At 50.1% G+C, this 26,114-nt stretch overlaps 1 protein-coding gene across 1 annotated transcript; it reads left to right on the top strand.

Moving 5' to 3' along the window:
- The first annotated feature begins 10,847 nt into the window (after positions 1 to 10,847).
- On the top strand, positions 10,848 to 25,358 carry MYOC (myocilin). Its single transcript, XM_060643512.3, has 3 exons — positions 10,848 to 11,532; positions 21,949 to 22,074; positions 24,027 to 25,358. Exons 1-3 carry the CDS (start codon positions 10,971 to 10,973, stop codon positions 24,809 to 24,811), a joined length of 1,473 nt encoding a protein of 490 aa, XP_060499495.2. The 5' UTR covers positions 10,848 to 10,970; the 3' UTR covers positions 24,812 to 25,358.
- Positions 25,359 to 26,114: the final 756 nt, after the last annotated feature.

Here is a 26,114-nt window from a genome sequence, read left to right as displayed (position 1 = left end):
AAAAAGAAAAGAAAAGAAAAGAAAAGAAAATTTAAAAAGAACAGTTATATTTAGCTCGGGCTGCATAATGTTCTTGGTCTTTATGTGTCTTTGTTTTCAGGAGATTGACCTTTTTATTCAGTCTTGCTGGTGCTAAGAGTAAAATCATCCTGACCTCCCTGACCACAGGCTAGCTAGATTCTGTGGAAAAGTTGCCTGGGAGATTTAGTCTGTCAGGGAGCTCGCTGGACCTGGACCATATCCACACATAATCTTCAATGCACACAATTTCCGGCAACATATTCGGGGGCCACTGACATAGGTCATCTCCTGATTTTCCATATTTGATGCCTTTCCACTTTCACATGGGGCAAAAAGCCACAAAGATAGCTCTTTCTTTTGAGACGATTTTCCGCCCTGAGCTTTGCTTAGAACCTACCAGAATGGGGATTTTGGACAGGACAAACTGTTCTCACTTAAAGCCAAATTGCCGACTTTCAGTGAACGTGTGTTTCTGCCTCCTTGGCGTTCCCTCTCCACTTAATTTTGCCGGTGGGAGTTCGCAGGTCCATCTTTTAAAATGAAATACATTGTAATGCTTTCTTAATTAAAAACCCTTTGAGTCATGCTTACTGAAATCTGTTACACGGATTTAACTGATCACCAGGAAAGAGATTTTCTGTTCTCTGTGGAATAAAAGCATTCAGAAAGGAAATGAATAGATGAAAATGTTCCAGTAATGAAATCCCTCTGCTTAATAATACATGTCACCCTGAGGTATTATCTACTGGTACTTTTGCTAAACTTCAGTAAAATAAAGAACTAACCAGTCACTCGGGAAGCCCGGGCCCTGGGGAAGAGGTGGGTTCACATCCCAGCTCCCATACTCACCGACATGTCTTTCTTTGAGACTCAGAAACTCAGTTTCCTCAGAAGTCATGTGGGGAAACACCAGGCATCTGGGTGGTGGGAAGGATAGATAGACTCTATATGTAAAACTGCTAGTGTATAATCAGGGCCCAAGAAATGGTGGCTCTTTTATCAGGAAATGATTCCTAACCTTGTATCACCCTCCCCCCCCACCCCGCCCAAAACACACACACAATGTCTTGTGAAGTGAATTCAGGAGAAACGTTTATCCTCCAGGGGCCCCTTTGCTCCGCGAGACGGACTGAGGAGGAGTAGCGAGCGTTAAAGCTTCTGCTGTCACACCCTGAGAACTATGACACTCATTTTGTCATGCCATCTTCACACGAACTTTCAGGGGCATTTTATTTATTTATTTTTAAAGTTTACTTACTTGTTTTGAGAGAGAGAGAGAGAGAGAGAGAGAGACCATGAGCATGGGAGGGGCAGAGAGAGGGAGAGAGAGGATCCCAAGCAGGCTCTGCAGCCCGACGTGGGCCTCAATCCCATGAACTGTGAGATCATGACCTGAGCCAAAATCAAGAGTTGGACACTTAACCAACTGAGCCAGCCAGGCGCCCCTCAGGCGCATTTTAAATCTGGAGAGACTTGGGCATGGCCAGAGACACAAGGAGGAAGAGACTGGAGAAATCTAGGTCCCATCCTCTTCCTGCTCTAATACACCAACCCCTAAGAGAGTGGAAATAAAAGGAATAAGTAAAAAGTACAGTTGGAAGAAGCTGAATAAAATTTTAAGGTAAGTTATTTAATAATGACTCTAAACAAGTTCAGGCTGATTATTAATCTTCCACTCTTAGACTGAACACAATAAAATGGGAATATTTTAACAAACTTTCATCATTGTCTATGGAAAATATTCTACTTTTCTGTGAACTCTTCATAGATAGCATTCTTTTTTTTTTTAAAGTAGGTTTTACACCCACAGAGCCCGACGTGGGGCTGGATGCCACAACCCTGGGATCATGACCTGAGCCAAAATCGAGAGTAAGACGCTCAACCAACTGAGCCACCCAGGCGCCCCTATAGATATCATTCTGAAAGTAAAGCCTCTACTTAATATTTGCCAGGAAAACAAATCAGTATGAATTTAATATAGATTAGGGCTAAATTTTTACAAATTTTATGTCACCTTGATGAGGTGGAAGAGGGAGGGTAGTGGTGTTGGACGTGCCGTGGGGGGTCCTAGGGGGCGATACCATTGAGAACTTGGTAAGTACTTCATTTCCACGGTTTCCTCCTTTGTAAAATGGGGTTAATGGTACCGCTCTCTCAGGATGGCCATAAGTATCAAAATAAAAATGACTTGGTGAGTGCAAAAACATGTTTAGGTATGTGGGACTATCCAAACAGATAAAGCAACAATGGATCTACTTGGGAACTTCCTCAAAAGCCAAAAGTTTTTGATTTGCGTGTTTTTACACGCAGAGTTCAGTCCACAACGGGCTCTGGTTTCGGTGGATTTCCCACCGTGTCGCCCTGGTGGCATGGGCCTCTCTGAGGCCCTCACTGTCCCTCCACTGCACACCTACCCTTTATTCAACTGACCATAGACCAAAATAGCCTTGACTCCACACCAAAGATCACCAGTGGATTGTGCTCGTAATTCATAAACGTTTAGCTTGTGAGAAACTGTCGTAAGCCCCCACGTGAACAGCTGCTGGCTCTCTAATACGTATCGATTGAGAAAATGCCCACTGACGCATGGACCCCTGGGCAATAAAGGCCCCACGTGCTAACTCCTCTTTATCTCTCTTTCTCCCATTGTCCTCCAGTGTAGTCTGGGAGTACATTTCAAAAGAAGTATGTTTTTCTCCTTTGATGCAAGCCATGAGAAGCAGTTTCCCACAGAAAAGTGTAAGTAATAAGTAGGGTCCCCCAAAAGCCCCATAAAAGTCTGTTTTACCTATGCTGTTGCTGCATAGCCACTGTATATATGATTTCTTTTTTTCTATGTGTGGGTAAGAAGAGAAGCCCAAGTCATCTAGAAGTTGTTTCCATCTTCACCTTGGCCCCCTCCGCCCCTACAATCTTCACCAACAATCTTTGAAATATCTTTCTCATGGCCTAGGACGGTGCCAGGCACACAGCAGGCCCTTGAACAGTTCCTGTATGAGTGTCCCACAATTTTTCCCTCCTTGGGAAGAAACACTGCCTAAACCTGGCGAGGAAGAGATTACTTTGGGCCACTTAACTAGAGTTGCTAAGTAGTTCTTAGCTGCTGAGTAGTTCTAGTAGTTCTAGAGTTGCTAAGTAGCTCAACCCACATCTCCTTCTATGGGAATCTTCTCCCGTAGGCTGTTCCATTCTGAAGAGCCCCCTCACCCCCCTCCACAACACACAACCGAATGAATTATGGTTAAGTTTCTGTCCCAAGAACAGAACTTCTGTTGGTCCCTGGGCAACCTCTGAATGGTGTGGTTGCTGGAAAGAAGGAGCTCAGCCAATCAAATCTCTCTGGAGAACGTGCTCTCGAAAGGACACCAAGTCGGTGAGCAGGCTTGACGGGTGTTAGGCTGGGAGGGAGGCCACCATAAGGGGCCAGACCAAAGCTGAGGTCAGCGGGAAGATAAGGGTTAAAGTGGAGGACGGAGCCGGTGCCTCAAGAAGCAGAGCTGGCGGGGCGCCTGGGTGTCTCAGTCGGTTGAGTGTTCAACTCTTAATTCTGGCTCGGGTCATGATCTCACAGTCGGTGAGTTCAAGCCCCGCATGGGGCTCTGTGCTGACAGTGCGGAGCCTGTTTGGGATTCTCTCTCTCCCTCTCTCTGCCCCTCCCCGATTTGTGCTCGCTCTTCTCTCTCTCTTTCTCTCTTTCTCTTCCTGTCTCTCTCAAAATAAATTTAAAAACGTTAAAAAACAAAACAAAACAAAAACCAGAGCTGCCATGAGTGAAACTCACAGCTTCTGAGAAGCAGGGAGAGCAGTGCCCTTGGCCATTTTTTAAAAGGCCAGTTTCAGTCTCAGTTTAGGAGAATATTCACCATATTTGGATTCCTTCCCCCAACCCCCACCCTTTTTTTAAAAAAAGATTTTATTTGGGGGGCACCTGGGTGGCTCAGTCGCTTAAGCGTCAGACTCTTGATTTCAGCTCAGGTCCTGATCTCACGGTTTGTGAGTTCAAGCCCCGCATCAGGCTCTGCACCGTCAGTGCAGAGCCTGCTTGGGATTCTCTCTCTCTGCCCCTCCCCTGCTCACTCTCCCTCTCAGAATAAATAAATCAACTTAAAAAAAAATACTCCTTCCCTTTAAAAAAAGGCTTTTATTTTTAAGTAATCTCTACACCCATCGTGGGGCTCAAACCTACAACCCCAAGATCAAGAGTCTCGGGCTCCACGGACTGAGCCAGCGGGGTGCCCTCCCACCCTTTCTCCTTTTGCTTTTTGCCTCAAGGAAACGTGAAAAAGAATCTGTACCTTGAACGTAAGACAGGAGAGTCTCCTTGCTCAGGCTCAGGAAGATTATGCCAGCAGCCCTCACACCAGCCTCAGGATGAGTCTCCCACTGCCCTGAGGGCTAGTCCTGGACTTCCCAGTGACACCCTGGCTACAGTGCTCCTCATTTCTGCTCTGGTCCCACACAGTGGAGGTCACATAATCCTCCTCCACGGGGCCAACCCAAAGCAGACATCCCCACATACGTTTGGGCTGATCTAGCCCCCAGGCTACTAGTCAATAGATTGTGTGGAAGAGAAACACCTTGTAAAGTTCATTCTTGAGGCTTCCCTGTAGCAGGAGTAGCTGCAGAAGTCAGATGGAGTGAGAAGGCAGAGCGCTCGGGTCATGGTCATACCAGCTGTGTGACCTTGCACAGATCGGCCAATTGCTCTCATCCACAGTGTCTTCATCTGTAAAGGAGGGATTACAAACTTTGCCCAGCTTACCTCGGGGTTATTATGAGGGGGTGCAACGAGCTGGGGTTTATGGAAACGCCCTGGAAGCCTGCTGGCCCTTGTTCAGACGTATGTCTTTGGCAGTGTGATAAAGAATCGGGAAGAAGTTATGCCAGCTATAGGAAAGTTTCCAGGCTGTGTCTGCTCTTATTGTAGTAACAAACCCTGTTCCCGACAGAAGCATGAGATCCCATAAGGTAAGTTCATGGGCGTTGGGGGTGGGTGGGGGGGAGTTAAGAAACTGGAAAACGACTCTGCCTTATGGCACTTGTCCAAGTGAAAATTCTAGGAGCGCAAATAATGATGGAAAATAAACTTCCCCTTGCTGTTAATTTCAGGAAAAAATGATGAGAACCAAAGGTCAATGAATAAGGAAAACAGACCAAAAAGACATTTCCAAATGGGTATATATCTGGTCCTTAGGAAGAGACTTCTACATGAACTTGAAAGAACAATGAGAAAAACAGTGTGATCTCATCAGATCCCAAAGTGGATCATTATTTTTTTAAAAAAACCAACAACAAACAGCATCGCCGTGTGGGGGTGAGCTCAGGAGGGTCAGGCTAGCAGAGAACATGAAAATAACAGCAAACCCCCAAATCTCCAAATGCAGGAAGCAGGTGGGGACTACTGGGTAACATCGGAGGCCAAGTAGGTGGTAGAACATGTTCAAAACATCGCCCAGTCTCTGTCAGGACACAAACGATTGACGGGATTAAGCCTGACCTTTAGAGAAAAGAAGAAAGGGGGCACCTGGAGGCCAACTCTTGATTTCAGCTCGGGCCATGATCTCACGGTCCCGAGATCAAGCTGGGCGTTGGGCTCTGTGCTGGCAGCATGGAGACTGCTTGGGATTCTCTCTCTTTCTCTCTCTCTCTCTCTCTGCCCCTCCCCTGCACGCATTCTCTGTCTCTCAAAATAAATAAACATTAAAAAAAAAAACCTTCTAAAGAAAAGATGAAAGAACAAAGAGTAAAACAAAAGATCTAGTTAAAAAGCAACTAGAGGCACCTGGGTGGCTCAGTCGGCTAAGCATCCGACTCTAGGTTTTGGCTCAGGTCACGATGTCACAGTGTCGTGGGTTGGAGCCACGCATCCGGCTCTGTGCTGGCAGAGCTGGACCCTGCTTGGGATTTTCTGTCTCCCTCTCTCTCTCCCCTTCCCCCACTCACTCTGTCTCTCTCAAAATAAATAAATGAACTTACAAAAATTAAAAAAAAAAAAAAAAGGCAACTAGAACATTGCACGTATTTAAATCAGCCCAGCCTGTCGGCGTGGACACTACGACCCTCTTCTAAGTCCACTTTTTCTTTGGAATCTCAGGAAACTCTTAAGAGATAACTAATTTGGATCATTTTAAGAATAAAATGAATATGGGATACATCACCAGTTCAGAGATGGGTGACAATTTTGTAAAGGCAGGCATACAAGGATACTGTGCCCCAGCTCCCAATACGTTAGCAATCACTGCTCCCCCCAACCCTGGCTCTTCCTGCCGGATCTAGGACAGTCCCGGGGACACAGGCCTGGTGCTCTTTCTCAAACAGGGCTGTTCTTTGATCTTTTGAATAAATCTCACTTTTTCTTTCTGTGCTTCTTCTTGTATCTCCATACCCTCCCCCCTACCAATACCCCGTGGAAATCCTACCCATTAATAGCTGTAGCGAAGGAAAGGTACCCACGAAATAATCCCATTTGAGGCTATCTGTGTGCATTTGGGGGAGGGGAGTGTGCCCCCGGCAAAGTTTCCTCTCCAGCTGGGGGATCCCTGCCAGCAGGGAGCTGCCCAGAGTGTCCTGAACAGCCTACAGGACGGTGCCACTCGCTTTGTGTTCCTTCCTTGGGGCCCTCTTTCTCTTTATGCCGGCTTGAATTTTGCATCCATCCATGCATCCCCTGAAAACGTATCGAGTGCTTGTATCCGGCAAACAGCGGGGACAAAATGGTGAACAAAGTGGTCACCGCCTTACTTTCATGGGGGTTACGTTTTCTCCTGGAAGAACTGCAGGAGAAAATGAGTAGCCAGCCGGCCGAAACCCAACACTAAATGAACAAAAATAGACACAGCCTTGAACGAAACTGAAGGAGGCGCCTTACTAATGCCGCTCCCTAGCGCCCCCTGCTGCCTCCGTCTTGCACAGGAGGCCCCCGGCCCGCACCTTCCATGCCTGCTCCAGCAAAGGACACCAGTTTGCACTTGGCGGACACACCCCATGAGCGTCTTCCTGGCTGCTGGCAGCATCTGAGCTGGAGGCTCCCTGGCTCCAGGCTCCAGAAAGGAAATGGCCATGGAACACAGTCTAACAGCGAATCTGGAGTGCACAGTGTTTCCTCGGAGGAAAAGGGGCCTCAGGTCCAGGCCAATACCAGGAGGTGGGGGCAGTGGGGAGTGGGGCGCTGGCCCCGAGAGGGTGGTGACAGGCAGGAGGGTGAAAAGAGCACACCAGATGTTTATTGCTGCTCATGGGCCGGGACTGTGCTTGTCTGCAGTGAGCCCCTTTCTCTGCTTTTGGGAGAGTAATTTGATTTGATGAAAGACTGCAGTTTCATAACGTCAGCTGTGAAAACCGAAGGATGTGCATGAGTTTTCCCTCATGAAGGCCTTTATTTAATGTGAATATAGGAAGCTAGCTCATTTCCTAGAGCGTCAGTTCCTGGAAGAAGTGACTGGAGTCTTTCATACATTCTGGGCAACTCCTGGGCACTTGGGTGGATGTGGCTTATGCAGGACGGTGGAAAACCTCAGAATCAGAAGACCTCAGGTTCCTTTCTGGCTCTACTGCTCGTTGGTAATTTGACCCCGGGCACATCTTCTCCTTCCCTGGGCCTTAGTTTTCTCATCTGCTAGTGTCCTTGTGGCTCAAGCCCCATGAAGGCTTTGAAAAGGCAGGCAGCCAGGCAGAGCTCCAGCAGCTGAAGCCCAGTGGGGGATGAGGGGGGTTATGTGAACCCCACAGCCACGTTTTCTTTTCCTGAGCATTTGCCAGGGCCCATAAAGAGCACTGGGGGGGGGGGGGGGGACCGATGGTAGCTCTCGCCTGGCGTTCAAAACCTGGGTTGGACCAAGTGAAAATGCCGGGATTGTTCAACTCTTCACCCCGCCACCCCCCCCCCCCCCCGACTGGCACCCACGAGGCTCCTCAGCGACTGTGTGACACGACTTTTGTGCCATGGACTGGCCTGCAGCGCAGGGGAGATAAAGGAAAGGAGAGGATGGAGTGTGGGCCAGAAAGATGAAGCTGCAGTGAAGCGCAGTGGGAGGTGACCAGTGGGAAGAGGCACGGGAACTTTGGGCTGCGTGCTCCTGGGTTGTACCAGGCAGTGCTGTCGCCTGGAAAGGAGCTGAATCCAAGAGAAGTCAGAACACGGGACCCGATGTCTCTATTGTTTCTTTACAAGCAGAGTAATCCTGAGCAAGCTGAAGGCAGGAAAATTACTTAATGTTTTTCTTTATCCAGAACTCCTTTCCTCTGTGGATTGCTCCCCTAAGGAACAATCTTAGTTCTCTTAACAGGAAGAAAACATTCCTGAGAGTAGAGCCGAACAGACTTGAACCAGTTCTCGCTGACTATTTTGGTAATGTTTATTATCGGATTCGGGAACCATTTTGGTAATGTTTATTATCGGATTAGGGAACGGAGAATAGGACCATCTAATCAGCAGTAAACAGGCACCCATTTGTAAATGTCTCAAGTTCAAGTCTGACTCTAGAACCAGGTAAGAACAGAATCTTTTGAGCAAAATGTATTCTCCCAAACTCGAGGTGAATCTGCCAAACACTGAAGATGTTTTTGGTATCAAACCACAGAAATCGCTCAACGGCAAACATTATTTTTAAGTTACCGATGAGGCTGCTACACACGTTCTCATTTGCACAGACCTCCTCTTAGCACATTCGGTGGGTTTTGTCATGTTATTTGTTTGTTTTCTCTTTAGGTTTATTAATAAAAGCAGGGAATGGTTAGCCTAGGGTAGGAAAAAAAAATCTCATCTTTATTTTCACTACCTTCTAATTAAATTTTAGGTTTAGCATTTCATTCCATGATAGAAATAGCCATAAATCCAAAGTTGTAATAGCAGTACCTGTATTATCATTACTGATAGAAATCACAGGCATTTTATGTTACATTGCGATTGGTGCAGATACCATGCGATAAACAGCATTTACACTCAAACTACTTTGAAATTAGACATCCTTTCCTATTTTTAAAGTGTTTAAAGACCAAGCTTGTTTTCAAGGTGCCTGGGTGGCTCAATTGGTTAAGGGTCCGACTTCTGCTCAGGTCATGATCTCACAGTTTGTGGGTTCGAGCCCTGTGACAGGCTCTGTGCTGACAGCTCAGAGCCTGCAGCCTGCTTCGGATTCTGTGTCTCCCTCTCTTTCTGCCCCTCCCGATTCACGCTCTTTCTCTCTCTCAAAGATAAGCTAAACATTAAAAGATAAAGGCTTTGTTTTCAATTTTTTTTAGTGTGTGTGTGTGTGTGTGTGTGTGTGTGAGAGAGAGAGAGAGTGGGGGGAGGGAGTAGGGGAGGGGCAGAGAGAGAGAAGGAGAGAGAATCCCAAGCCGGCTCCGGCTGTCAGCACGAAGCTTGACTTGGGGTTCGAACTCATGAACTGCGAGATCATGACTTGAGCTGAGATCTAGAGTCAAATGCTTAACCTACTGAACCATACAGGAGTCCCTAAAAGACCTTGTTTTTATTTTTATTTATTTATTTTTGAGACAGAGAGAGAGCATGAACAGGGGAGGGGCAGAGAGGGAGGGAGACACAGAATCGGAACCAGGCTCCAGGCTCTGAGCCATCAGCCCAGAGCCTGACGCGGGGCTTGAACTCACGGACCTCGAGATCGTGACCTGAGCTGAAGTCGGATGCTCAACCGACTGAGCCACCCAGGCACCCCAAGACCTTGTTTTTAAAGTGTCAACAAAGATGGCTGGCTGGCTCAGTGGTACAGCATGTGACTCTTGATCTCAGGGTTGTGAGTTCAACCACATATTGGGTGTGGAGTCTGCTTAAAAAAATTAAGTGTTAATAAATGACATGCATATTTCAAATTTTCAAAATATTTTGATAGTAGTATTTCAATATCTTGTGCTTCCTTTGCAGTCCTATAAATTTTACACATTTAAAAACATCTTCCTGGGGGCATGGGTGGCCCAGTCGGTTAAGCATGCAACTCTTGATTTCGGCTCAGGTCATGATCTCATGGTTCTTGAGATGGAGCTGTGCTGGGCTCTGCACTGACAGCCCAGAGTCTGCTTGGGATTCCCTCTTCTCTCTCTCTCTGCCCCTCCCCCACTCGTGCTCTCTCTTTTCTTTCAAAATTAATAAATAAACCTTAAAAATAACAAAAACATCTTCCTTAGAAGGGTTCCATAGATTTTATCAATGAGAATTGAGGTGCTTTTGCACACACACACACACACTCGGTAAGAACTAGTCTAGAGCCTATCACTGACTTAGGTGCCTGATGTGCTGAGACCAGAATTAGGAGGTTCTCCCAAATACACACCCACACTGGTCGTAAAGCTCAGGGCAAGGGAGGAATTCTGCTTCCAACTGCTTTTACAGGATCCCTGCTCCCTGAAGCTGGGCGGCATGCTGCCCTCGTGTTCTGGCTGGCTGTTAGGTGTCTCTGTCACTTCCACAGGGACAGAGGGACTGTGTCTTAGGAACGGTCTGCATCCTCCGTTTCTAGCACAGTCCGTGACACAGAGCAGGTCTCAATAGAGTTTGCAGAGTAAATGGAAATACAAACTAGAAATAAGTCCTTATTGAAACTGACACACAAGTAGTTCCCGTTGGATGAAGTAGGCGCGTGTGAATGCGTGGGCACAAGACAGGGTGGGGATATGGGGGAGAATATCAGAGGGATACGGGGTGCATAAAGCGAGACGTTCTTTTCTCAAAGAAATTCAAAACAGACTTCTGGAGTGTCATATTCTAAGAGTTTTGCTGGCCGTGAGAAAACAATTCCCCTGTGCATGGCCCCACCCAGCCTCACGTGGCCACCTCCCCCCTCCAGTGCAGGGGTGGCTCTCCAGTATATATAAACCTCTGTGAAGCCAAGGCGTGAACCGGCAGGGCCACCCGTCCAGACACCTCCCAGAGGAGGAGAGCTGTCCTGGGAAAGCCTTGCCCGGTCTCTGCACATCACTGCCGCTGCAGGCCCGAGATGCCAGCCATCCAGCTGCTACTTCTGGCCTGTCTGGTATGGGGTTTAGGGGCCAGGACAGCCCAGCTCCGGAAGGCCAATGACCGGAGTGGCCGATGCCAGTACACCTTCAGTGTGGCCAGCCCGAACGAGTCCAGCTGCCCCGAGCAGGGCCAGGCCATGTCAGCCATCCAGGACCTGCAGAGAGACAGCAGTGCCCAGCGGGCAGACCTGGAGTCCACCAAAGCCCGGCTCAGCTCCCTGGAGGGCCTCGTCCACCAGCTGACCCTGGACGAGGCTGCTGGGCCCTCGGCGACCCAGGAGGGGCTGCAGAGGGAGCTGGGCGCCCTGAGAAGGGAGCGAGAACAGCTGGAAAGCCAAAACAGGGAGCTGGAGGCTTCCTACAGCAACCTCCTCCGGGACAAGTCAGCTCTGGAGGAAGAGAAGAGGCGACTGAGAGAAGAGAACGAGGATCTGGCCCGGAGGCTGGACAGCAGCAGCCAGGAGGTGGCAAGGCTGAGAAGGGGCCAGTGTCCCCAGGCCCGTGGCACCCCTCAGGATGTGCCATCAGGTTCCAGGGAAGGTAAGAATGTGGGGTGAAGGGGTCCCCGAGTCCAGAAGGTGGCATGGCTCATAGTGACCTGTTACAGGTGGCCCAGGCTTGCTCTCCCGCCCTCCCCTCTCTCCCGGAGGCTGCACGTCCAGCACGAGGCAGACAAATCCAGGGGAGCAATCAGCCTCACAGGTTACTAGTCATCTCGCTCCTGGGAGCTCTGTTCGGGTCAGCGGTCCCGAGCTCTTGTGGCTTCCGGGACGGTTCTCACAGTGACAGTAAAATGAGAAATAGGAGACCAGGTGAGACGTATATGTAGATGATCAGTAGAAGGTTCCCAACTAGGCTTTTTAGAAAACTACCCCTTCGGGGGCGCCTGGGTGGCGCAGTCGGTTAAGCGTCCGACTTCAGCCAGGTCACGATCTCGCGGTCCGTGAGTTCGAGCCCCGCGTCAGGCTCTGGGCTGATAGCCTGGAGCCTGTTTCCGATTCTGTGTCTCCCTCTCTCTCTGCCCCTCCCCCGTTCATGCTCTGTCTCTCTCTATCCCAAAAATAAATAAAAAACGTTGAAAAAAAAAAATTAAAAAAAAAAAAAAAAAAGAAAACTACCCCTTCGGTGGATCTTTCTTTGGAGACTGTGATTCCTGCCTCTTGTTGTTAAAATGACCTGACAATCGATTTATGAAATCATGATAGACGGTGGGGATTTTTTCATGTCCTTTCTTGGCAAAATAAAGAGGTGGTGACTCTTTGTCGGGTTCCTCAATATGTTGTCTTTGCGAATTTTTGGCCTTTTTGCCCAATCCGAGGACCTCTGCTTTTAAGTCACCAGGCAACTCCTCGAGGTGGCTCTAAGATGCTGGGCTGTTCGTCCTTGTCCCTGCTTGAAGGTGAGTCCGTGAGTGTTGGCTGCAACGGGGGGCACACTCTCCCCATTAGTTGGGAAGATAGTATTTGTGTCACTTTTTTTGAAGCTGTGCTCCCAAATATTCACTGTTGGAGAAGTTTTCCAATCGGGAGGAAACAAGCAAGCAAATCCAGCTGTGGGACAGTTAGTGCAGACTCTTCAGAGATGTCACCATCAAGAAAGAAAGGGGACAGGTGGATTGTTCTAGATTGAAGGAGGCTAGAGAGATGCGGTGGCCAAATGCAGTGCCTGGCTCTGGACTGGCTCCTACATCCAGGGGAAAAAAAGCTACAAGGGACAGACTTGGAATCACTGATGATATTTGAATATCGGCTGCTTCTATGGTCATGCTATTGATGACTGCTCAGTTTCTTGGGCGAGAGATGGTGTGGTGGTTAGGGAGAGTATCTTCTGAGCATACATACTCAAGTCCTTAGGGGGAAGGTGTCAGAATGGTTGCAATTTCCTTTCAGGCGGCTCAGCAAAGACTGTAAATATGAAAAGAGTGACAGAAAGAAAGGTAAAAAAATGCACCAAAGTTTTCACAACTGGTGACTCTCTGTGAACAGCACGTGGTGAGGAGGGGGGGACTTATTGTACTATTCTTTCAACTTTTCCAAAGGCTTGCAGATCATCAGAATAAAACAATGGGAAATTATTTTCTAAAAAGGCTTTCTACATAAAAGGCAAAGTCTGCAAATAAGCGAGACTGACAAACATCAAAACCTGTATGTGACCTTGGGCAAGTCCTTTACCCTCTGGACCTTGACTTCTTACCCCTTACGTGCTAATGAGATTGTCTACCATGAAGGATGTTTGTGGGGCTCACGAAATAACTCTAAGGTGGAAAGGATTTTTAAAGACCCCGTATTGCTGTAGTTGGAAGAGATTTGATGCTAAATTTCACAACAAAAGAAAATGAGGCCCGAAGGGCCCCGGGTTGCTCGGTGATCAGTGGTCGCACTAAAACTTGAGTCTTTGAGCACAAATAAAAGAATTAGTATTAATAGGAACATTATGAAGATTACTTATTTCAGACTGTTCAGTGAATGGAGTCACATTCTCAACAAAAACCCGTGTGTGTGTGTGTGTGTGTGTGTGTGTGTGTGTGTGTGGAAACAGAGGCAAATAAACAGCCTTTTATTGTCCTGTGGGGTCATTTAACAAGCCTTGGGGAATTTATGAGATGTGTTCTCTAATTTTACATTTCTTTTTGTTCTTTCCAGCTACTCTACTTTTGAAATAAGGACAACAGCCCATTAGAGTGAACTCCAAACTTGGAAACTCTTTTTAGCCATGGGCTTTTTTTTTCATGAGCAGGAAATTACATTAGCACAAGAATGTAAAGCTGCAAAGGTGGCCTGGAAAGCATCTGATCCACTGGTTCATTTGTGCAGATGTGGAAACTGAGGCCCAGAGCTGGTCCATGGCCACCTAGCCAGCTAAAGGCAGAGCCAAAACTCAAATTCAGTTCCTCCCCTTCCTGAGGTCCAGCGGCCCTTCGGGGACCCTGAGGTGACCCCTGGTTTATAGAACCTAATGGCAAAAAACAGGAAGTGTGCATTTAAACATCAGGGAAAGAAATGTTTGGAACCAAAGATAGGCTTCGAGGTCTTAAATCTGAGAGTAAAGAAAGGGCTTTCTGGGCAGCTGGGGGTTAAGTGTGGCTGTGCTCGATGCAGGGGCGGCAAGAACTGAGGGCGAGGGCAGGGGAGGCTGTGGGAGCCCAGCCCAGGGAGGCCACAGAAGGTGGACTTTTTCTTCGTCTGCCATTCAGACTGTCACCACCGCTGTCTTTATGGTGTAATTGTTACATAGAAAAAAGATCTTCTTAGAATCACAGAAACCCCTTGTTCGTGTGTGTGTGTGTGTGTGTGCGTGCGTGCGTGTGTGAGAGAGTTGAGATAGTATATATACAACTTTGTCGTAATAATTTTGCACCAAAGTGTCTGGAAACCTATTAAATAAGCCCCAAGAGAAAAACACAGATTACCACAAGATCTCTCAGAGTCAGTTAGCAGTGTCCCAAGAGAAGCCCACTTTTCCCTTTACTTTGTGTCTGCTTCAGTCTGTACTTCCCAGAGAGAAGCCTGGGGTGGGGGCTTTTATGCAGTGATTTACGTGGGTCTAATCCCAGGGAGTTCAGGAATCAGGGGCAGGGGAGACTGAGTCAGAGAAGGAAAGCGAGCACGTAAGGAGGGAGGGGGCATTCCCCAGTGGGTCCCCACAGTGGGTGGTGGAGTCTTGACCCCACCAAGCCCTGCCGGGGAGCTGTGTAGAATGAGGGCACCCGGGTGGTTCAGTCAGTTGAGTGTCCGACTTCAGCTCAGGTCATGATCTCACAGTTCATGAGTTCAAGCCCCGCGTCGGGCTCCGTGCGGGCAGCGAAACTCCTGCTTAGGTTGGGATTCTCTCTCTCCCCGTCTCTCTCTTTCCCTCCCCACTTGTGCTCTCTCTCAAAAATGAATAAACATTTTAAACAAAGAGAAAAAGAATGCAGCCGAAGGAGGGAGCATTCATTCGTGGATCCCGCTCCCGTGATGCACAGATGTGGGCACCAGACTGGCTCTTGTGGAGTCAGAGAAGCTGGGGCAGGACAGCGGAAGCCAGGTCCCGGCCGATGACACCTGCACACGACAGGTTGCCACGGCAATGGCTGGGAAAAGGTGGGCAGGACATGGAGGAGGAGCACCAGAGGTGTTCAAGGCAAGGGCTGCAGATAGCAATCCCCTGTGGGGGTGACCACGCAGATGAGAGGTAGCGGGCAGAAGCAGGCAGCACGCTGAGCGCAGTAAACGCGTCGTGACGAAGGGCTTCTTGTGCTCCTGCTGCCCTACTGTTTTAAAACGCCGTTTAATGATTATAACGTTTACCCGTACATAATATTTTGGCATGCACACTGATCCCAGAGACAGTACGTGTTGGCGTAACACCCGGGACATTAGTCTGCTGGCTAATCTTCGCTTTCCTGGGAGTTTCTGGCTTAAGCTCCCTAGAATGTGTCTGCAAAGCAGAGGTAAGGGACAAAGGGCAGAGCATGCAGAAAGTTTCCAGAATTTTGCAATAGGCATGAACTTTTCAACCACGGAAGGACTGAATCTTAAGAGAAACAAACAAATAAAAGCCCTAAAAATTTTTTAGCTATTGGATACAATACAGTCCTTAATATTTTCATAACCTCTTTTTGTTTTCTCCCCACGTACGGAAAGAAATATGAGCGATTTTTCAACATTCCAGAGAAATTTTGATTTTGACACATTTTTATCGAGGACATTTCGTTTATAGTTTGAACTAAGAATACTGAGGCTCAGAGAGGTCGAGTAACTTGCCCAAAGTCACACAGCAGGGACGTGGCAAGCCCGAACTAGGAAGCTACGACTCGGGGCCCAGTCCCAGTCCCGGCTCCTTCACACAGCTGCTTCCCAGCCTTTGCACCCCCCCCCCCTCCCCCACATCCTCTCCCACAGGCCTCAGTCCTCATGCCAGACGGCTCTGCCCTGGGAGCTCACCATTGCCAGATGCTCCTGGCTGAAACAAGCAGGAAGCAGCCAGCTGACCTGTCAGCCTACCATCTCACCTGCCAACCGAGAAAGGGCCTTGCTGTCGTTCTGGAAGCCATTCCCTGACTTAATGCTTCACCATGGATCTCGTTTACTGCTAAGAAAGCAAGTGGGGTGTGGTTCCGGCAAAGAGGGAGGAGAGGCGTGGGGATGGGGCAGAGAGACGGGGGGGGGACGGAGGAAGAAAAGGGCCCTCTGCGCAGAGCTGTGAGGCCCTCGGTGGGGACCAGGAAGAGAACTCAGCAGCAGCCACACACCGGGGCCACCTCTTCTTTGGCAGCCGGCCAGAAGCCTGGCTCCCTAGAGTGTGCCACCTGGGAGCTGTGCGTGCCACCCACTGGCATCTGAGCTCGGGTCCAGGAGTGAGTCACTCCCCCCAGTTCTGAGCAGCTTGTCTGAAGCTCCTGGAAAAGCCTCAGGTACGGGTCTGCGTCCAGTCAGGGCATAGACTCCACGCTGCGGGTTACGTCATGGCCTTTTAGTTTTTATTTTATTTTTTAATTTTTATTTATTTATTTTTATATGCTTGAGAGAGAGAGACAGAGAGAGAGAGACAGAGAGAATTAGTGGGGGAGGGGCAGAAGGAGGGAGAGAATCCCAAGCAAGCCCCATGCTCAGCTCAGCTGGGAACCTGACTGGCGACTGAAACTCACCGCCGTGAGATCATGCCCTGAGCTGAAATCAAGAGTCAGATGCTTAACCAACTGAGCCCCCACAGGCGCCCCAGGGCCTCTTTTTTTTTTTTTAATGTTTATTTTTGAGAGAGAGAGACAGAGTGTGAGGGGGAGGGGCAGAGAGAGAAGGAGACACAGAATCCGAAGCAGGCTCCGGGCTCTGAGCTGTCAGCACAGAGCCCGATGCAGGGCTCGAACCCATGAGCCATGAGATCATGACATGAGCAAAAGCCCAACATTTAACTGGCTGCGTCATCTAGGCATCCCCGCGAGGGCCTCTTAATAGAAAGAATCAGGTAGAATGAGAGCACAATATGAGCTGAATAAGTAAGCTCTACCTGGCACCCTCGGACTGAGGGAAGGTCCCAGAGGAAGGACAAACTTGGACCGGGTCAGGCCTCACAGAGGAAGGTGAGGGCCAGCCCATCGGATAGCAGAGAAGCTGGCCACTTTGTCCAGGCTGGAGCTGAATGGCCGGCTCCGGAGGGTGACCGTGATGTGGGACAGTGGGGTCAGGGACGGCTGCGGAGCCGGCTGGGGGCCTGTAGAGGAGGCCGGCAGAGCACGGGGGGCCTCTGCAGGGACTCTGGGTTCTGTGTTGACAGGGCTGTGGAAAGGTCATGGTCGGGCCGAGGCTGCAGGGTCGCAGAGGAACCAAGTCTTGGCTGGGGCAGGACTCCACCAGATGTCCTCACCCTCAAACGGCCAACCCAGCCTCCCTCCACAACCCCCCAACTTCCTTCCACAATCTCCCCCCAGCGCCCTCTACTGAGGAAGCCTGACATCGTGCTCACTTGAAAGGAGAAATGCCTCGTTTTTCAGAAAGCATATATGGAAGTGTGCATTTGGCACCGAGGGGCCATCAATTTATAACCGACCAACCTCCCCACCGCAGGGAGGAAAGGTTCACAATTGCCATGGCCTTGACAGACCCGGGTTCAAATCCTAGTCCCACCACTAACCAGCTGTATGGCCTCGGGCAAGTTACTTAACCTCCCTGTGCCTCAGTTTCCTTTCCTGCAAAACGAAGAGAATATCGTCTGCATCAGGACTGTTATGTGGAAGAGAGGCAATGACAGCAAGCTCCTAGCACAGTCCCTGGCTCGCAGGAGGCACGTAATAAGTGGTGGCAATAATTACATGAGGTGCGGACTGCAGCCCTAAAGCCTTCTTCCATTTTTTTTTTAAAGCTGTGAAAGTATCAGATCACATAAAGAATTTATATGAAACTGCTTCAAAAGGTGGAAAGAGCTATAAATACCTGTTAATCATCCCTTTCCCCAAAGCATCTGTTTTCAGTATTTCGGGGCCAGTATGTCAGCTGTCTTGGGGCAAGTCTCCTGGGAGAATGCCTGTTCGGGTTTGTTTCCCCCACTTTCTCCCCTCTGTGGGTAAAGAGGGCCTTTCTCTTAATTTTCTTCTCATTGATCTGCAGGCGTGTCCCTTTCCTTTTCTCGGCCTGTGTCTATTTCTCAGTAAGTCGCTACGCCCCGTGATCACCCCGGTCACGTTCACAGGATAAGGCACTGTACACCAGATGCACAGAGGAAGGGGCCGGCACAGGGGCCGCGTGGCTCACAGTGGCCCTAGTATGGCAACCGTGGGTCCTGGAGCCGAAAGGTGGGGACCTGCGGTGGGGCAAGGGAACTCTCTAGAAGTTTTGTACAGCTGCCACTGCAGTATTTGTCGCTCACCTCACACTGCCTACACTCGCTCCGGTGTTCTGAGAATGAATGGAAACAAAAGAAGTTTGGAATTGTTCTGAGGAATGGTCTGTGATGGTCCAAGGAATGGTACAGAGGGAAAGCAAACAGCTCACCTCAGGGAGTTTGCTGATTTTGAGAAGTTGCCTCTGCTCAGCCTGAGAGGTCGGCCAGGCACGGCAGGAGCGGGGTGTGAGGGGAATGGGGGGGGGGTGCTTCCCATAGCCAGGGGTCAAGGCTCCCTCGCTGTGTTTTAGGCCTAAGAGAGCAGGCGTGGGGGCGGGAGAGGCAGACGGAGAGCAGGGAGGCCTGTGCTCCAGGAAGAAGGAATAGTTACGAACCGCTCTGCTCTTCCCTCGAAGAGGAAGAGGTCCCTCACTCTTACCTCCTCCTGGCGGCACAGAAGAGCAGGGAACCTCAGACACCCCGCCCCTCTGCCATGTTGCCCACAGGCAGCACCAATTCCCTGGCTCAAGTGTGGGGGTCGCCAGCCCTGGACAGGAAGGAGTGGCTGGTGACAGTCCCCAAGTTGGTCTGGGAAAAATACCCGTGAGCTAGTGAATCAGCCTCTGCCCTGTCAAGGCAAGCTGGGAGTAAAGAGCAGAGGAGATTCTTCACCTCTGTAGATCTTCAGGCAGACAGAAGGAGATTCAGGGAACCAAATTCATTTCGTAGGACGCTCGCGGAGACATTTGTATCGTCCAAGGGGACCTTGTTCCCAAAGCAGCGTGGAGTGAACCCATGTGACTCCTCAGCCAGCCCATGAATTCCTCAAGGCCATGGACAAGTGTATCTCATTCACCCTGTATCTCCACAACCGGCACAACCTTGCAGTGTAGGTGTCCCGGAGGGGCTGGCTATTTAGATGGATGGGCAGCTCCCCGAGACTGGGGACACTGAAGACCTGCCATGTCCTTGGGGGTGTCCCCACTCGCCCCTGGAGTTTGGGCTGCATAGCTAGGATGCCCTCAGTTGGCCACACATTTTGGCTGAAGGCTCTCAAGTGCTCACACAGCCCACTCTGGACTGGGGGACACCCAAGCAGGAGGATGCAGGCCCTCAGGACAGTCGCAGGCCTGCAGAGAGCAGGGCAGGCGGCAGCCGGAGGGGGGCCACGGCTCAGCTACACAGCCCCTCACAAGCCTGAGAGCTTTTTTTTTTAAAGTTTGTTTTTTTATTTTGCATGTGCATGCGCCTGAGTTGGGGACGGGCAAAGAGAGAGGGAGAGAGAGAATCCCAAACAGGCTCTGAGCTGTCAGCACGGAGCCCGATGAGAGGCTGGAACTCACAAACCATGAGATCATGACCTGACCTGAAATCAAGAGTTGGATGCCCAACCGACTGAGCTCCCCAGGCGCCCCAAGCCTGAGAGCTTCTAGGCTGGATAGGAAGTGTTCCTCACCGCCTTCTGGTACTGTCGTTCACCGAAGAATATGTGGCTGCAAGACTGATGAAATGTAGCAGAGCCAGAAGGGTTAAGCATTCCATTGTAATCTGTGCCTGAAAGGCAACTTGAGCTAACAAGTGACAGAAGACAGAATGTCTGCCTGACCTTCTCCGCTATGCAGGAGCCCAGCCCCAGTCACCACACTGACTGCCCTCGGGGCCAGTGGCGTGGGAGCCCCGAGTGGGGCGGTCACCCCGGGGGCCGAGAACTGACTGAGATGGCCAGCAAGAGAACAGGCCACTATTCTAAGCATTTTATTCTGATGCTCTGACGTCTGGGCCTCGCAGATTAGCCAATTCCTAGAGACAGCATTTGACCCACCTGCCAGCTCGCTTCTCACGCGCAAGCCCACCCACCCAGCGTCCGTGCCCCACCCGGCCTCTATCAGTGATCACAGTCAAGGGCACCGTCCGCCTGCCCTCATCTCCTCCGAGCCCGGTACCAGACAACCAAGGACAGCCCCTATGCCCCAGGCCTGCTGAAATTATTCACACCAGCCAATCCTAAGCCTGTTTACCTGGCCTGGCTCATTCCTTCCCTCAGGAAAAAACAGTAAAGGCTCCTGCCCATGTTCCCCTCCCTCCTGAGTGACCCCTGGCGCTTCCCCCTGTGGGCCTTAGGGTGTGGGTGTGCCTTCCCACTTGGGATCAGTGCCTTCCCCTTGGGATCAGTGTCTTTTCATCAGCAATCAGCTCCTGATCTGCTGGCCTCACCAGACGTACCTGGTACCTGCGGTGGCTGCTGCTTTTTTGTCCCGACTCCTGTATAACACTGACCCTAACCCAGAGTACCAGTGTGTGACACGGTGTGGTAACTTTAGGTCTCACCAGCGTCTCCCACACACACCCCTTCCCTTCTCTACGCACAACCCCCGCCCCCGCCCACAAATTCCTATAGGAGCCCTGCACACTTTCTCCTGGTCCAAAACTGGTCTCAGCAAGGGTTCTGACAGCATATTTCAATCGACCATGTAGAGCTGAATGTATTACTTCTTATAGGAACATTTGCATCATGACCAGGAAGAACCTTATGTCATGCAGGGAGTTGTTAATTGTTGAATTTCAGGCATCCCAGAAAATGCTAAGGGCCTTCTGAATATCCCGGGATCACACTTCACCTGCTAATAAATTAGACCCGCTAGTGGGAATTATTTTAATGGGCACGAGCTTACTTTATTTTGAATACCCTACTCTGTGCTAGGCATGTCGCTATGCAATGTATTATTTGTGAGCTTTTTATCATGGAAATCTTCCACACATTCATAACAGTAGAGAGAACATGAACCCCAGTCCTGACAGCTGTCCGATGAGTCTTTTTTTTTTTTTTTAAATGTTTGTTTGTGAGAGAGAGAGTGTGAGCAGGGGAGGGGCAGAGAGAGAGGGAGACACAGAATCCGAAGCAGGCTCCAGGCTCTGAGCTGTCAGCACAGAGCCTGAGGTCGGGCTCCATCTCATGAACTGTGAGATCATGACCTGAGCTGAAGTCGGACGCTCAACCGACTGAGCCACCCGGGTGCCCCAGAGGGAGAGAGAATCTTAAGCAGCCTCCATGTTCAGTGTGGAGCCGACTCGGGGCTTGATCCCATGACCCCGGCTGGGGTCATGACCTGAGCCGAAATCAAGAGTGGGATACATAACTGACTGAGCCACCCAAGCGTCCCTTGTTATCTCTTTTTAAAGTTTTATTTATTTAATTAATCTTTACACCCAGCATGGGGCTCAAACTCATGACCCCGGATCAAGAGTCACAGGCCCTCTGACTGAGCTAGCCAGGCACCCCTATGTATCTATTATCTTTTTTTTTTTTTTAATTTTTTTTTTTAACGTTTTTATTTATTTTTGAGACAGAGAGAGACACAGCATGAACGGGGGAGGGGCAGAGAGAGAGGGAAACACAGAATCGGAAGCAGGCTCCAGGCTCTGAGCCATCAGCCCAGAGCCCGACGCAGGGCTCGAACTCGCGGACCGCAAGATCGTGACCTGAGCTGAAGTCGGACGCTTAACCGACTGAGCCACCCAGGCGCCCCTGTATCTATTATCTTAAAACAAATCTCAAACATCATCTTATCTCTGGAAGCCTATTTAAATACCATCCTCAACATAGTCATTGGGCCATTCTTCCTCATAGTACGAGTTTGTCTCTTTCTTTTAATATAGTTTCTAAATGGAACGTGGAGACCGTCAACTTCCAGGAACTGAAGTCAGAGTTAACTGAGGTTCCTGCTTCCCGAATCCTGAAGGAGAGTCCATCTGGCCATCCCAGGAGTGAAGAGGGAGACCCCGGTATAAAATTAAATTTCTTCCCTTTTGTACACACGTGGTCGTGATCCGTGACTAGCTCTGTGCTCAGAGTTGGTCAGCCCACTTTGGGGGGAGGGCAGGTCATCAATGAGCCCTGGCAGAGAGGAGGGAGGGGGGAGAGGAAGAGCCCCTCTCTGCCAGGAAGAGCCCCTCTCTGGCAGCTTTCCAGGGCATGCTGGCAGGCGTCCGCCTTTCCCTAGCAAAGCCTTACATCTCATCACCCACGTGGGGGGTGGTGGGCTCAGCTGGGCTGCAGAGGGTGGAGGCTTAGGGAGGGGTGAGGGGTGGTGGGAAGAGGAGAGATATGCTTATTTCACCCACTTGATTGCCACATAGAATTATTTTATTTAAAAAGAATTTTTTTTAATGATTATTTTTGAGAGAGACAGACAGACAGACAGAACATGAGCGGGGGAGGGGCAGAGAGAGAGACAGGGAGACACAGAATCCCAAGCAGGCTCCAGGCTCTGAGCTGTCAGCACAGAGCCCGACGCGGTGCTCGAACTCGTGAGCCGTGAGATCATGACCTGAGCTGAAGTTGGACACTTAACCGACTGGCTCTGTTACTAAAGGTATCTTTTCTGAACTTTGGGTCCTGAGGTATTGCCCCCTCTCCCAAGTGTTCCCTGAAAGCCTGACTTTAAGGCAAACACTGTGGTTTTCAGAAACTGTGACTATCCGTGTCATGGACAATTATTCCAAGCAGAAGAGCATGTATGGTGGTGGGAAGTTCTGAAATACCCAGAGTAGGGTTCCCTGAGACATGAGCAGCAGAGACTTCCCATTTTCTAGAAGGACATTGAGAAAAGCACAGAGATCCGTTGCATTTATTTCCACCGAATCTAAGTTTTCAACCATTTCTTCACTACATTTAAAAAATTATGTTCAGGTTTTATTGTATTTAAATGGTGCCTAAACTATGTGGTCCATTGGTTAGGGCTTGAAGAACTTCATTTTATAGTTTATTATAAGGACTTGATTTTTGTTTCTTTTTTTTTTTTTTTAATTAAAAAAATTTGGGGGGGGGATGTTTGTTTATTTTTGAAGGAGAGAGAGAGAGCGTGAGCAGGGGAGGAGCAGAGAGAAAGGGAGATACAGAATCCGAAGCAGGATCCAGGATCTGAGCTGTCAGCACAGAGCCTGACGTGGGGTCGAACTCACGAACTGTGAGATCATGACCTGGACTGAAGTCAGACGCTTAACCGACTGAGCCACCCAGGAGCCCCTTGTTTCATTTTTCAAAATGAAGCAAATTAGACAGGAAAGTCATAAACAGTAGTATGATGAATACCCGTGAGTTCCCACCCGGCTTAAATCAAATATTAGAAACACAGTTTGAAGCCCTCGGTACAGCCTTCATCTTTACAACTGACAGTGAGTAGGAGAAGTTCAATCCGTACGACATACTGAGCACATAATATTCACTGGGCATTTACTCTATACCAAGCACCTAACACGTATAATTACATTTAAAGTTTACAACATCTCCACTACCCAAAACACTATACCCCTTTACAAATGAGAAAGCCGAGGTTGAGGGGGCTGAGGGACTTGAAAGTCACACAGCCAGCGGATAGCAGAGCCTGACTTTAAAAGTTTTTAATTTATTATTTATTTCTGAGAAAGAGAGAGTGCAAGCCGGAGAGGGGCAGAGAGAGAGAGAGAGAGAGAGAGAGAGAGAGAATATCCCAAGCAGGCTCCATGATGTCAGCGCAGATCCCGACCTGGGGCTCGAACTCACAAAACCGTGAGATCATGACCTGAGGCGAAATCGAAAGTCGGATGCCTACCTGGCGGAGCCACCCAGGTGCCCTGGCGGAGCCTGAGTTCAAACCCAGATGCTCTGTCTCCGGCCTTCCGGCTTTTACCACTTCCACGTGGTGGAAAGGTGGTGGAAAGGCGTTTTATGCGTCGGTTTGCCTTTCATTCACCAGGATGCGGAGAACTGGTTTGGGTAGGGGAGCCGCTCACCCTGAGAAGAGCTGAGACAATCACGGGCAAGTATGGCGTGTGGATGAGAGACCCGAAGCCCGCCTACCCCTACACCCAGGAGACCACGTGGCGAATCGACACCGTGGGCACGGACATCCGCCAGGTGTTCGAGTACGACCTCAGCAGCCAGTTCCTGCAGGGCTACCCTTCCAAGGTTCACGTGCTGCCCAGGCCGCTGGAAAGCACGGGGGCCGTGGTGTACCGGGGGAGCCTCTACTTCCAGGAGGCCGAGTCCAGAACCGTGATCAGATATGAGCTCAACACCGAGACAGTGAAGGCTGAGAAGGAAATCCCCGGGGCGGGCTACCACGGGCAGTTCCCCTATTCTTGGGGCGGCTACACGGACATTGACCTGGCTGTGGACGAGACGGGCCTCTGGGTCATCTACAGCACCCAGGAGGCCAAAGGCGCCATCGTCCTCTCCAAACTGAACCCGGAGAGTCTGGAACTTGAACAAACCTGGGAGACTAACATCCGAAAGCAGTCAGTGGCCAATGCCTTCATCATCTGCGGCCGCTTGTACACCGTCAGCAGCTACTCGTCACCCGATGCCACCATCAACTTTGCGTATGACACGGGCACAGGGCGCAGCAGGGCCCTGACCGTCCCCTTCAAGAACCGCTACAAGTACAGCAGCATGGTGGACTACAATCCCCTGGAGAAGAAGCTCTTTGCCTGGGACAACTTCAACATGGTCACCTACGACCTCAGGCTCTCCGAGATGTGAAAAGCCCCTCCTACCGGGAGGTGATGCGGAGGGCTCCTGAGGGGAGAGCCAGCCAGCCGAAGCCCACGCGGCTCTTCTCTGCTTTCTGAGCTTTCGTTACTAATCCAGAAGAATGCGCTTCGTCGCCACGTCTGTGTGGAATTAGCCACCAGGGGGTTTAGATGGTTTCACAATACATATACTTCCTTCTGCCAGGTTTCACAGGGCTGTTGACCCAAAACGGTTCAAGCTTGGTGGTGATTTGGGGCCAAAGCTCTAACGCATAGTCGTCTCATCGTGAAAACTACAAGGCTTTCTGTAAAAGGCCCTCCCTGGCTAAAAGAGGAAGAGTCTGGGCAGAACAGCTCGCCCCGTTGTGGCGTCCAGGGTCATTCCCCGCACGTCGCACGGTTACCATTAGCCACGACACAAAGCGGCACTTCTAGAGGAGGGACAGCTCCTGCAACCTGTGCCGAACATATGCATAGTCGGCTTCTAATGCTTCACGCGGGGTCCAGTGGGTGTCACATAACCTTTGCCCTGGGAAATAAAGTGATCTTACACACCATCCACCTTGAACTTTGTGGGATACTTTGCTTAGGAGGAGAGTACGGATTCCAACCATCAGATAATTCCTTTGGGTTGGGAGCTGTGATTGCCGGATGCTAAGGGTGTAGGTGTGCGTGTGTGTGTGTGTGTGTGTGCGCGCGTGCCTGTGTGACTGAGGGGCCTGCACCTGGTTTTGAGGTGCCACCCAGGATGACACCAGGCAAACAGTGGAATTCACCCCTCCCCCCCATCCCATCTCCTGGTGCTCGTGGTCTTTCCCAAACTGTCTTTTCGTCTTTCCCCAGCTCACCCTGTCTTCACCCTGGCTCTTGTTTGCTGTCATGGGCATGGATTTCATAAACCACAGCCTCAGGGGAGCAAATCTTCTGCCACTAATTTTCAGTAACCGAACTTCATTGCCCTCTCGCGGTGCCATCGTACCTAATGGTAGAATACCCTGTCTTGCTTGGACTCAGCTTGGACTCTGTCCCGCTAGCAGGTCTTCAGTCAACTCGGGTTTTCCCTCTTCCTCCTCCGGCTGGCACCTGTGCTCGAGAGAGGCAGGGTGTGGGCACGGGGGCACGGAGGGAGAGGAATCCAGCCAGGGTTTCCTATCACAGCTGCTTTTAGTCATCAGCGCAGGGTCCAGAATTTGCTGCCCACATGCATGTCTCCGTATCCAGTTCCAGTCCCAGTGTCCTCCACATTCTGACGGCCAGCCCCATCACATGGCCTGCTTCTAGCCTGTTCTTGTCCCATCAGGAGCTCTCCTGCA

The sequence above is a fragment of the Panthera onca genome, chromosome F1 (genome assembly GCF_046562875.1).
Source record: "Panthera onca isolate mPanOnc1 chromosome F1, mPanOnc1 haplotype 2, whole genome shotgun sequence".
NCBI classification, from domain to species: Eukaryota; Metazoa; Chordata; class Mammalia; order Carnivora; family Felidae; genus Panthera; species Panthera onca.
The sequence above is the reverse complement of the archived record's forward strand: the minus strand, read 5'-3'. Positions and strand labels throughout refer to the sequence as shown.